Source organism: Myotis brandtii, unplaced genomic scaffold, assembly GCF_000412655.1.
Source record: "Myotis brandtii unplaced genomic scaffold, ASM41265v1 scaffold454, whole genome shotgun sequence".
NCBI lineage: Eukaryota > Metazoa > Chordata > Mammalia > Chiroptera > Vespertilionidae > Myotis > Myotis brandtii.
The window spans coordinates 1008372-1019654 of NW_005367354.1; the positions used below are offsets into that span (position 1 = coordinate 1008372).

The following is an 11283-nucleotide window of genomic DNA, read 5'->3' on the forward strand; positions in this document are numbered from 1 at the left end:
CTCTCTATCCCTCTCCCTCCCTCTCTAAAAAAATCAATAAAATATATTTTTTTATAAAAATAAAAAAAAGAAAAAGAAAACTGGGCTGTGTAACTGCATAGAATTTTCCTGGAAAGCTGGGCCAGTGGTTTGATTGGAATTGTAAAACTTCTAGGGAGACAGGACAGGTCACCCTTTTGCAGGAGCACTCGTAACACTACCCCCATGTGTCTGCTTTCAGTGGGAAAGGGGAACCTGTGACTGAACTCAGCTGGCACTCCTGCCGGCAGCTCCTCTACCAGGCAGTGGCCACCATCCTGGCCCATGCAGGCTTCGAGTGTGCAAATGAAAGTGTCCTGGAGACCCTAACTGATGTGGCACATGAGTATTGCCTTAAGTTCACCAAGTTGCTGCGCTTTGCTGTGGATCGGGAGGCCCGACTGGGGCAGACGCCTTTTCCTGACGTTATGGAGCAGGTATTCCATGAAGTGGGCATTGGCAGTGTGCTCTCCCTCCAGAAGTTCTGGCAGCACCGCATCAAGGACTATCACAGTTACATGCTACAGGTGAGGCAACGCCCTGGAGGACGCAGTCTAGGGTGCTCAGCAGGATCCCACAATTGCTGTAGAATGCAGAGCACAGGATCTTGGAACAGAGGACATAACCTACTTTCCTCGTGGCCCTAGATGAGATTCACTGGCCTCATCAATGACCTGGCCAAACACACAGTGAAGTGATACTGCCCACGGTGGGAAAGCAGGGAGAGACACCATTTTGGGTTAGAACCAGAAATATCTCCTCTCTTAACCACTGTGGCCTTATGCAAGCAATTTGCTCGCTGTTTCGGTTTCCCCAAACCTAAAATATCGTAAAGAATTTTTAATGCTGTGTAAGCTGTATACGTTTACATTTACAGCAAGAAGTCTTTGCTAAGTGGTCCAGAGTTCCTACACCATTCATTACCCACCTGGGGTACATATGTTAACTGTTACTTTTTTTAAAAATATATTTTATTGATTTTTTACAGAGAGGAAGGGAGAGGGAGAGAGAGTTAGAAACATTGATGAGAGAGAAACATTGATCAGCTGCCTCCTGCACACCCCCTACTGGGGATGTGCCCACAACCAAAGTACATGCCCTTGACCGGAATCGAACCGGGGACCCTTCAGTCCGCAGGCCGACACTCTCTCCACTGAGCCAAACCGGTCAGGGCTTAACTGTTAGTTTTATAGCCAAAAATGTGATCTTTTGTCCCATTTCTGATTTATCTCTATTTTTCACCTTTATATAACTTTCAATTAATGACACACACACACACTCTCTGCAAACAAATTTTCTTCACATGTCTATCATTTACAAATGCAAACTCAACATCTTAAGCAGATTCCTTCCATTGGCAGTGGGTGCTTTATTCATATTCTGTTGGCTTTTCCATACTATCCAACTTGTTTCCATATTTCTTTGGAAAATTGTCTCTTGCTTGCCAACAGATTAGTAAGCAACTTTCTGAAGAGTATGAAAGGATTGTCAATCCTGAGAAGGCCTCAGAGGACACTAAACCTGTAAAGATCAAGGAGGAACCTGTGAGTGACATCACCTTCCCGGTCAGTGAGGAACTGGAGGCTGACCTTGCTTCTGGAGACCAGTCACTGCCCATGGGAGTCCTCGGGGCTCAGAGCGAGCGCTTCCCGTCTAACCTGGAGGTTGAGGCTTCACCGCAGGCTTCAAGTAAGAGAAATCAACTTACACTTGATTCTGGGATATCTACCAATCTCAGTACTTCTTACCTTATGGAATTATACTCTGAAGAGCAAAAGCGGAAGAGAGCAGGAGAATAAAAAGTCTAAAGACAAGTACAGCTTCACTGATCTAGAGATACCAACATTCTTCTCTTTGTAGTGAGAGAACAAGCATTTTTTAAAGAATTCCTAGTTAGGATATGGATGTAATATATGTTGTCCTACTGATTACAAGTTAATTCAGCTGACCCAGCTAGGTAGGCAGATGTCCCCTCCCTCCCTTAGTATCTGTGTTGGTCCTTCCTGGTGCTTGTACTCAATTAAGACAACTTCCAGATAAATGAGTGTTAATTGCTCAAGGATATTTGAATAGTCGGGCTTCCTTGCTAGAGTAACGCAACAAATTGGAACTAAAAGCGCTTGCACGGGGCTACACAGGCAGCTGGCCCCTTCTTCCAGATAGACTTCGCGATGACCTTACAAACCAGGATGACTTGATCCTTAAGTCAGTGAGACTGCAATTAGTCTAGACACTTGGTTCTTTACAAATATAATTTGTCATTTCATCAATGCTCAAAGGAAGCAAACAGCAAATCCTCCAGTGTGGCATAAACAGAATGAGGCCACATTTGTTACAACTGTGTGGCAGAGCCTTTCACCATGGAGAATGCCCACAGAACAGTATTGCTAGGACACGCAGAGGGCCTTGTTGCAGACTTAGGGGCCATGTCTCTCTTCAGCAGTCCATGAACTGCTAGCATTGTGGAGTGATCATTAACTTTTCATAATGAGATAGGACCAGGGACCCAAACAAAAGGCAGGAAAACAAGGCAGTCCCATTAAAGGAAGGAAGGACAAGCAAACATAACTGAGCAAGAGCCTGTGGTTGTACCTGCCTTTGGGCCATGAGACAGGGAGTCTTGCCACATGCATGCAGTTTTACTTCCCTGGTTCAGAAAAATGGGGGTGGGTGAGGGAGGGTGAAGGAAGAAGTGGAAAGGAAGATATTCAGAGTTGGTCTAACTTTTTTAAGCAGAGAATTATAACCATATTCTCCAGCCAATAGTCAGAATATAAGCTGAGCTCAAAGGCCATCAGTTTGCCCTGGGTAGGATATTTATTCTACTTTGTTCCAGCCTTGGCTTACCAGTACAGTAGGTCCTCGGGTTACATCAGAGATCCGTTCCTACGGCTCAGTGTAACGCAATTTTTGCCATAAGTCGGAACCCACCTACATAAGCACCTATGTCACTCACATGGAGCACATACACAGCAATGAAGTGAAACAGTAAAAAAAATTTAAAAGAAAGATAACAATTCCTGACCTTTACTTGTGGTAAATAATTAAAAAAAAACATAAAGCACATATGTACATATGTCGAAATGACAGAACTTTTTTTTTTATAAATAAATGGGAGGTGACGTAACCACGAGACGATGTACATCTTGTCCGACGTAACCCGAGGACGGCCTGTAGTTATATGTTCTTCCATTTTTAGGTACAGAGGTAAATGCTTCCCCTCTTTGGAATCTGGCCCACGTGAAAATGGAGCCTCAAGAGAGCGAAGAAGGCAATGTCTCTGGGCACGGCGTGCTGGGCAGCGATGTCTTCGAGGAGCCCATGTCAGGCATGAGTGAAGCTGGAATCCCCCAGAGCCCGGATGACTCAGACAGCAGCTACGGCTCCCACTCCACTGATAGCCTCATGGGATCCTCCCCCGTTTTCAACCAGCGCTGCAAGAAGAGGATTAGGAAAATATAAAAGGAAAAGAGATTTCCTGTCCAAACCTACAAACCCAACAGAAAACCTGATATATTCAGATTTGTTTCCATAGCGATTTGACTCTTAAAACACAGTGGATTTTCCTGATTTCAGTGAAATTGGACTTAACCAAACAAGTTTGCATATTACTTTTGCATTCAGTTTTTGTAATTTTCCACACCAACCAAGCCACATTTTACAGGTATGTCATGATGCTGGGATGGTAATCAGGAGATCAGAGCACTGTCTTTGACGACTGTCCTTGTGACTAGACCCGTTGCTTAGCTTCTCTAAGGCCATTTCTCTTGCACAACTGAGAATTGTACCACTTTGACCCATGTTGCAGGGCTGCTGTGAAGACTAAGATGCTATTAAACCTCAAAGTTGTGCTTGAATAAGATTCACAAGTAAATGTATGCTGGTATCAGATGTCAGTTTTTTAAATTTACTTCATGTTTGGTTGTCATTGGGAATCCAGTACTAACACCTAGCAAGAAATCGCTAACCTCTGCACAACTTACCCATCCGGAGTCTTTCTAAAACTTTTGTTGCCCATGAAGTCTCATAAAACCAGGTCTGTGGTAACACAGCCTTTTTGCTTTTTCAAACAGCCCTCTCCTATCCCATCCACAGATTTTCTTCTTGCTTCTTTAGATTTGTTCCATCTATCCTCATCCTTATCTTTATTTCCACTAAGATTTTTTAAATATTTTCTCTATGTACATTTATTTAATTGCCTCTTTCATTTTCTCCTTTGTGAATAAAACAAACAAGAACTGTCCAAAGACCGGTTTGTGCTTATTTTATTTGTTGCATCTGCTTGGCCATCAGAGGCCAGCAGTCCCATTGCTTTGCCAGAATTCTACATCTGCAAATTGTGCTTCTACTAGATGGGTAGCCTCTAAAAAGAGACTTTCTACTCTACATAATATCCTGAACTTTACTACTGTCACTCATCCATTCCAGTACTGCCCTACTTAGCATCTGATAGTCTCAATCAGTATTTATTATGTAAATGATGCGGCATTGGAATAATTAGGAGTAATTAGCAAACATGTGCTTTATGCCTTGGTAATAGGTGCCCGCTTGTTAAATTCTGCTGAAGTTTATGGATGCAGATTACTAATCTTGTGCAATTTAGAGCACTCCTTTAGTCAAGACCAAAATCAAGACATTATGCCTGCCCTTATGGAGCATATAGTATAGGCCATACAAGTTATTCTTTAAGGAAAAAGTATTCAAAGGCACTAAGGGGAAAACCATGTATGTTCAGAGTTTTGCTGTGCAAATGGTTTCCTCTTATAGATTCAAAATTTTAGACCAGTGGTTCCCACTAGGTACAGAATATTGAAATTAATACTTCATGGTAAAATAAAATGCTTTTATTTTTAGAATGTTTAAATTGGAGAAGAGGCACCAGATGGTCAAAGTTGGGGTCCTCTGATAAAGCAGGTCATATGGCTGATACCTGAGAGTCATCTGGCCTAGAATTGTCCCAGGTTGTTTGGGTTGTTAGAGCAGTGGTTCAAACAGATTGCTGGGCCCCACCCCCAGTTTCTGATTCAGGTCTTCAGTGTTCCCTAACAATTTCCCTGGTGATGCTTATGCTTCTGGCCCAGAGACCACACTTCCAGAACCATTGGAGGACAGATTAGGCAGGGAAAAATTCCTTAGGAAAAATGCACTACATTTTGAGATACTGTGAAGAATGGAGGCAGGGTAAACCATGATTGTTATATATGGAATGTACACCTGACCCAAGTCCATGGCCTTCGGAAAATCACTAAGCATATTTTGCATTAAGTTCAAAGTAAAATGCAAACAGGGCCTGGCTCTATACCTGGTTACTAGGTAGGTCCCTGTGTAACCAGGGAAACTTTAGTAAACATCACCTTACTGAGTCAGGTTTGGACATGTGTCTTTAAATCTCTCTGATCAACAGAAGTGAAATTATTTATAATTATATAATTTTCTTATTTTAAATTCTGACAGGCAGGCTTATACCAAAGTTAAAATTAAAAACTCTATCCAAGTCACCATCAAAAACAGGATTCTTATTAATTATATGTTTTGTCCACTTTCTTCAACAAACCTATAATGAGCTACCAAGCATTTCATATCAACATTGACTGCTTACCAAGGAGACTCCACTGCCACTCTGTACAAGCTCATGTTTCTTATCTCCCATTCTGCTAAAAGGAGGGAAACTCATGGGTCAAGGGCAAGATGCTTGGGAAATAGAGGCTATAAATACAGCCTAATAATAGAGATCTGAAGTGAACAAACAATATGTTCTCTATTCCGTCCGTTAGCAGCAAAAGTACTTGAGTTCAAATGATAAAACGTGAAGGTTTACAGGCAGAACACCAGCATCCAAGAATAGTCAGAAAATCCTTCCTTGCAAAATCCTAGGGAAAGGCCACAGGCAATCAACATCTACCTGCCAGGTCCACATTTCTTCTATCCTTGGCTTCACTGGAGTCAGGAAATCTCCCTAATAAGAGAAACGCTGCTATTTTGTACAAAATTGTTCTTTATAGTAACCCCAATCAGAGGTAAGGATAGTTTCTTCACAGAGTTCCAAACTTTTGGACATCTAGAAACTATTTGTTTCTCTTCCAGTACTGTGCAATTGATTCTTGCATAAAATTCTGGAACGCTGGCTCTTCATGGCTTTCCTCCGTAACTGCAAGGAAAGAAAGGTCAATTCTTTTTAAACTCTCCCATTAGACAGGTAGAGACCTGCTGCACCCGTCCATCAGACACAGTACTCTGTTTCTAAGAAACTAAGTGTTCACTTCTCCCAGTCAGGAAAAATCTCCCAGAGCATGCTTACCATGTGGCCCCAAATGTACAGTTTCTTTTATCTGTAAGTGGGGGAAAAACCCCCCTCATAAAGTAACTAAAATGAGGTTCCACTTCTATTTTTATCCAAAGGAAATGAAAACATATGTCCACACCAAGATCTGTTAATGAATGTTAATAGCAGCTTTAGTTATCAGAGCTAAAATCTGGAAATAACCCAAATGTCAACCAGGTGGTAAATGCATAAATTGTGATAGATCCATATAATGGAGTACTACTCAACTGTAAAAAACACTACTAATACATGCAACAAATCACAAAAGCATTATACTGATTGAAAAAAGTTGAATGCAAGTTAAATACTGTCATTCCAATTATATGACAATCTGGAAAAGGCAAAATTACAGGAACAGAAATTAGATCAGTGATTGCCAGGAACTAGGTATGCAGGAAGGGACTGAATAAAAACGGCATGAGAGAACTTCAGGGGTAATGGAAGTGTTCTGTATCTTGATTATGACGGTGGTTACAAGACTATATGTGTTAAAACTCCTCAAGAGGCGCGTGCGCGCTCTCTCTCTCTCTCTCTCATGCCTGAGCTTTTCCCATCCTTTTCTTCCCCAAAGGCACCTTACCTTTGCCTTTCTCTCTCCTAAGCTCCAAGGGCCCTCTTGGAGGGCCTCACTTCTACCACCTCTGTAACTTTCTAAATAAACTTTCTCTTATAATTTGGGGGGGCGGGGGGGGGGGAATGCACAACTCACCAAACTAGAAACTTTTAAAAGGTGGGTTTTACTCTATAAATTATACTTCAATAAATCTGATTACATGAGGCACTTTACATGTTAGCATCCAGTACATTGGAATAAAGAGAAGTTTGCTCTTGGTCATAGCGAGGATCTAAAAGGGCTGTTTCAAGAAATAGATTCTGTTCACAGTCCATAAAACTATGCCAAGTTAACCCTTTTGGGTTTCCAGAGCCATTTTAACCTCAAAGTGTTACTTGCAGTCTCTTCTGACTAGTTCAGGTCTGCTGAGGCCTCCTTATGTATTCTTAAAGCAATTACAATAAACAAAATCCTAGATTCCTCAGACTGAGTCAGGACCTAACTTGAGAAGACAGACTAATAAAAGGCCTGTAATCAGCTCAATATTAACCATTCAGCAGGAAGGCCAGGAACTCCCAATGCATGAGACTCTTTCCTGGTGCTATACCTTAACCATCTCCTCTCTCCCCAATTTTTTTTTTCTTTTTTGTTAATCCTCACCCAAGGATATTTTTTCCATTGATTTTTTTCTTTTTAGACAGAGTGAAAGGGAGGGGGAGAGAGTGAGAAACATCAATGTGAGAGACACACATAGATTGGTTGCCTCCCATACACACCCAGACTGAGGCTGGGGATTGAGCCTACAACCGAGGTACATGCCCCTGACCAGAATCGAACTTGCAACCCTTAAATCTGCAGGACAATTCTCTAACCGCTGAGCAACTGGCTACGGCTCCTCTCCCCTATTACTGGATGCATATTCAAGACCTTCTCTTAACAGGAAGGTCCTGACCAAACTATGTGAGGATAAGCAACTAGTCTCTTTTCATGAGCCACCTCTCACCTCTGTGGTCAATATCATCAGTGTCGCTGTCTGCTTCTTCATCCTCTTCATCCAAGGTTCCCCGAGTGAGGATCAAGTCAGAAGGGTCCCGCCCAGAAGGTAAGCTGTCTACAGAGAAAACACCAGCAGCATGTCATGAACACATGCCTCCTCCAAAAGGTGATTCTGAATTGGTAAATAACTACAATTTTTAATTTGGCTGGATGAAAGTGGTCATGATAAAATGCAGGATCCTACTTCTCCCAAACGTATTGTTAATGCCACATAACATTTCAAGTCTAATTCACAACGTGCTTTCACTATTCTAATAAGTCAAGAGGTCTTTTTATTTTTTAGGTTTTGTTTTTCTTTAATATATTTTTTATTGATTTCAGAGAGGAAGGGAGAGGGAGAGATAGAAACATCGATGATAAGAGAGAATCATTGATTGGCTGCCTCCTGCACACTCCCTTTTGGGGATCGAGCCTGCAACCCGGGCATGTGCCCCTAACCGGAATCAAACTCAAGACCCTTCAGTCCACAGCCCGGCGCTCTAACCACTGAGCAAAACCAGGTAGGGCTGAAGATCTTATTTTTAAACTAAGGAAAATAATTCTCAAGTAGCTTGTCTTAGTAGGAATGTCATTCTTTATAAAAATATATTTTTTTAATTGATTTCAGAGACGAAGGGAGAGGGAGAGAGATAGAAACATCAATGATGAGAGAGAATCATTGATCGGCTGCCTCCCACATGCCCCACACTGGGGATCGAGCCCACAACCCAAGCATATGTCCTGACGGGGAATCCAACCGTGACCCCCAGGCTCATAGGTCGATGCTCAACCCCTAAGCCATGCCAGCCAGGCTCATTCATTTTTAATAGCTGACAGCTTGGAATAGACTACGCATTTTCTTATGAAGGCTCAAGACGTTCGAGCAGATCCAGAGTGCTGGTTAGTCAAGGGTCAGTGTGGAGCACCGAGGAAGCTTCCTGGTGGAAATTAAGTTCAGAAAGGGTCGGAAGAGAGCACAGTGTAAAATGACCCAGAGTAGAGGAACCAGGGTATTATTAAGAAATAAGATGGGTGGGGGGAGATTATGGAAAACTGAATATAATAATAGAGGTAAATTCCCTACTTAGGGAAACTCAATAGGGCTGAGCTCCAATAATCAGGAAGAAGTATAATCAGGTCATTCCTAGGCAGGGGATTCCGCCTACAGGGGTCAGTTTCTGTAAGAACCTGAAACCGTGCCAAGTAACCTAAAGCCATGGGAGGACATGACCACTCTCCCTTCAGGTGCCTAAAAGGTCAAGCAGGATGAGCTGGGGAATAGGGTGTCAAAAAGCAGCAACACCAAGGGGCACAAAGCTCAAGTGGCCCGGCCCTGAGAAAGGATGACCGCATGGTGTGCCAACAGTCCCTGCTTCATTCTGTGCCCAACTCAGAATTACACAATTGTACTTGTGATTTCCCCAAGTGACTGACTGAAACTCCTCCAACTTTTAGCAGGTTATCTAAGGACAGCAGACCCTTTGCAACAGATTTAACAGTTGCCACTTCGTGTATTCATGAGTGATTCCAAAGACCACAGCACATAGAAATTGATGTTGCTGAGGTGTGCAACCAGGACGGCATAGGCAAGTTCATGTAACTGGTCAACCCAGTCCATTTCTAGCATCTCCTCCAAGCAGCTTTGCATGTTCTCTACTAGGAGTATAGCAATAGCTTTCCTGAATAGAACTTCACTCCTTTAAAGGCCAGCCCATCAGTAAGTGTGGATGGGTGGGAGTATATACATTTAACTATGAGTACCAACCTAGAAATCCCTAGAGAATCAATTACAAAATTAACTCAAAAGTCAGTAAAGTAGCAGAATAAAAAAACTAATGTACAAAAATTAAAAGTTTTGTACACACAAACATCATCAGAAGATACAATTGTTCAAAAAAACTATTTTCAACACTAACGAAGAAGAAAAAAATCCTTGAAATAAATTTAATAAGAAATATGCAAACCCTACATAAGGAAAACATCCCCCTCTTCTCTTTCCGCTCTTAAATATAAGTGTCTTCCTGCCGAGTAGAAATAACATATCCACTTTCAGTCCCTAACACCAGAGACCCTCCAATACCTGTAGCAGCTCCTGTGTCCAAGGCAACAGAGCCCATATCTTTCTGAAGGCGTTCTAGTTGTTCTTTCTGCTGTTGGCTCTGTGCACTGGCCTGTACATGTAGAGAAAACTATCATTAGATTCAAAAAAGAGCCCCAAGTCAGATGTATCTTCTGACTGGAGATGACCAATTATACAAATGCCAAAGACTTCCTAAACATTGAGGCAGATAAGGGATGGCTGATACGGAGATAGAAACACTGAGCAGTATGGGCCCAGATTAGCAGTTCAGGCTGGAGGGCTCTGGAGACTGAATCAGAAGTTCCAGGAGCTGGACACAAAATACACCAAAAGACCCCTCAAGCAGATACAGCAGGAAGGCTCGGTGATATGGAGCCCAGTGCGGCCAATGGGGACAGGATACCTGATCCGTTGAAATGAGAGTTGTGAACCACCTCTCTTTTCCTAAACAAAACTCTACAACTAGCCTTTAAATGGACCTCGGAGTAGGGGCGGGGGTAGGGTGCAATAGGGCTTAGCACATATAACAAGAAAATCTGATTTAAAAAAATTTTTTTTAAATATATTGATTTTAGAAGGAGAGGAATGGGGGGGGGGGCACATCAATTTGTTGGCATATCAGAACGACACTCTAACCATTGAGTTTCCTCACCAGGGCAGAAAAATCTGGCTTTTAAAACTTCAAATAAAGAAAAGAAAAATAATTTAAGGGGCCTTTCTACATCCAGACAGCACACATAGACATTTACAAATTTAAATTAACAAGTATCTAAAAGACACACTGATGGCCGAAACAAAAGTATTAATGGCAGGGGGATAAGTGTATGGTTTGAGGTTGTTTTTTCAGTGGCCCTAAAACACACAAACAGCCTCCTCTCTTACCAGTGATTTCTTCAGACGTTCATATTCAGGACGATACTCCCTGAAAGAGAAACAATTTCTAAATTGCTATGTTTAAAATATGTCCTGCCTGCCCACACATCCCTTCTGTTTTCCTAGGGATCTGAAAATAAAAAAAGGTCTTACTTAACTGAATGTCAGGCATAACAAGTGTAACTCACTGAAATGCTATCCCTATAGAATTAAAAGCCAGGGTACCGCCCTAGTCGGCTTGGCTCAGTGGATAGAGCGTCAGTCTGTGGACTGAAGGGTCCCAAGTTCGATTCCGGCCAAGAGCACATGCCTGGGTTGCGGCCTCGATCCCCAGTAGGGGGTGTGCAGGAGGCAGCTGATCAATGATTCTCTCTCATTGATGTTTCTCTCTCTCTCTCTCTC

The 11283-nt window shown here is 42.3% G+C and overlaps 2 protein-coding genes across 3 annotated transcripts in view; one reads left to right on the top strand and one right to left on the bottom strand.

Annotated features, from left to right (window-relative positions):
• The window catches only part of SUPT7L (SPT7-like STAGA complex gamma subunit), a 9543-nt gene extending 5634 nt beyond the window's left edge, over window positions 1-3909 (top strand). For both annotated transcript variants that reach the window (XM_005874842.2, XM_005874843.2), the window contains 3 exons: window positions 221-545; window positions 1470-1707; window positions 3218-3909. In XM_005874842.2, the coding sequence (XP_005874904.1) occupies window positions 221-545; window positions 1470-1707; window positions 3218-3480 (826 nt within the window). In that variant the 3' untranslated portion in view covers window positions 3481-3909. The remainder of the gene's footprint in view (window positions 1-220; window positions 546-1469; window positions 1708-3217) is intronic.
• The window catches only part of GPN1 (GPN-loop GTPase 1), a 25178-nt gene continuing 17259 nt past the window's right edge, over window positions 3365-11283 (bottom strand). Inside the window, exons 11-15 of the mRNA XM_014546629.1 lie at window positions 10891-10930; window positions 10009-10099; window positions 7897-8004; window positions 6055-6166; window positions 3365-3452 (exon numbers count right to left, since the gene is read on the bottom strand). Coding sequence (XP_014402115.1) covers window positions 6084-6166; window positions 7897-8004; window positions 10009-10099; window positions 10891-10930 — 322 coding nt within the window. The 3' untranslated portion in view covers window positions 3365-3452; window positions 6055-6083. The remainder of the gene's footprint in view (window positions 3453-6054; window positions 6167-7896; window positions 8005-10008; window positions 10100-10890; window positions 10931-11283) is intronic.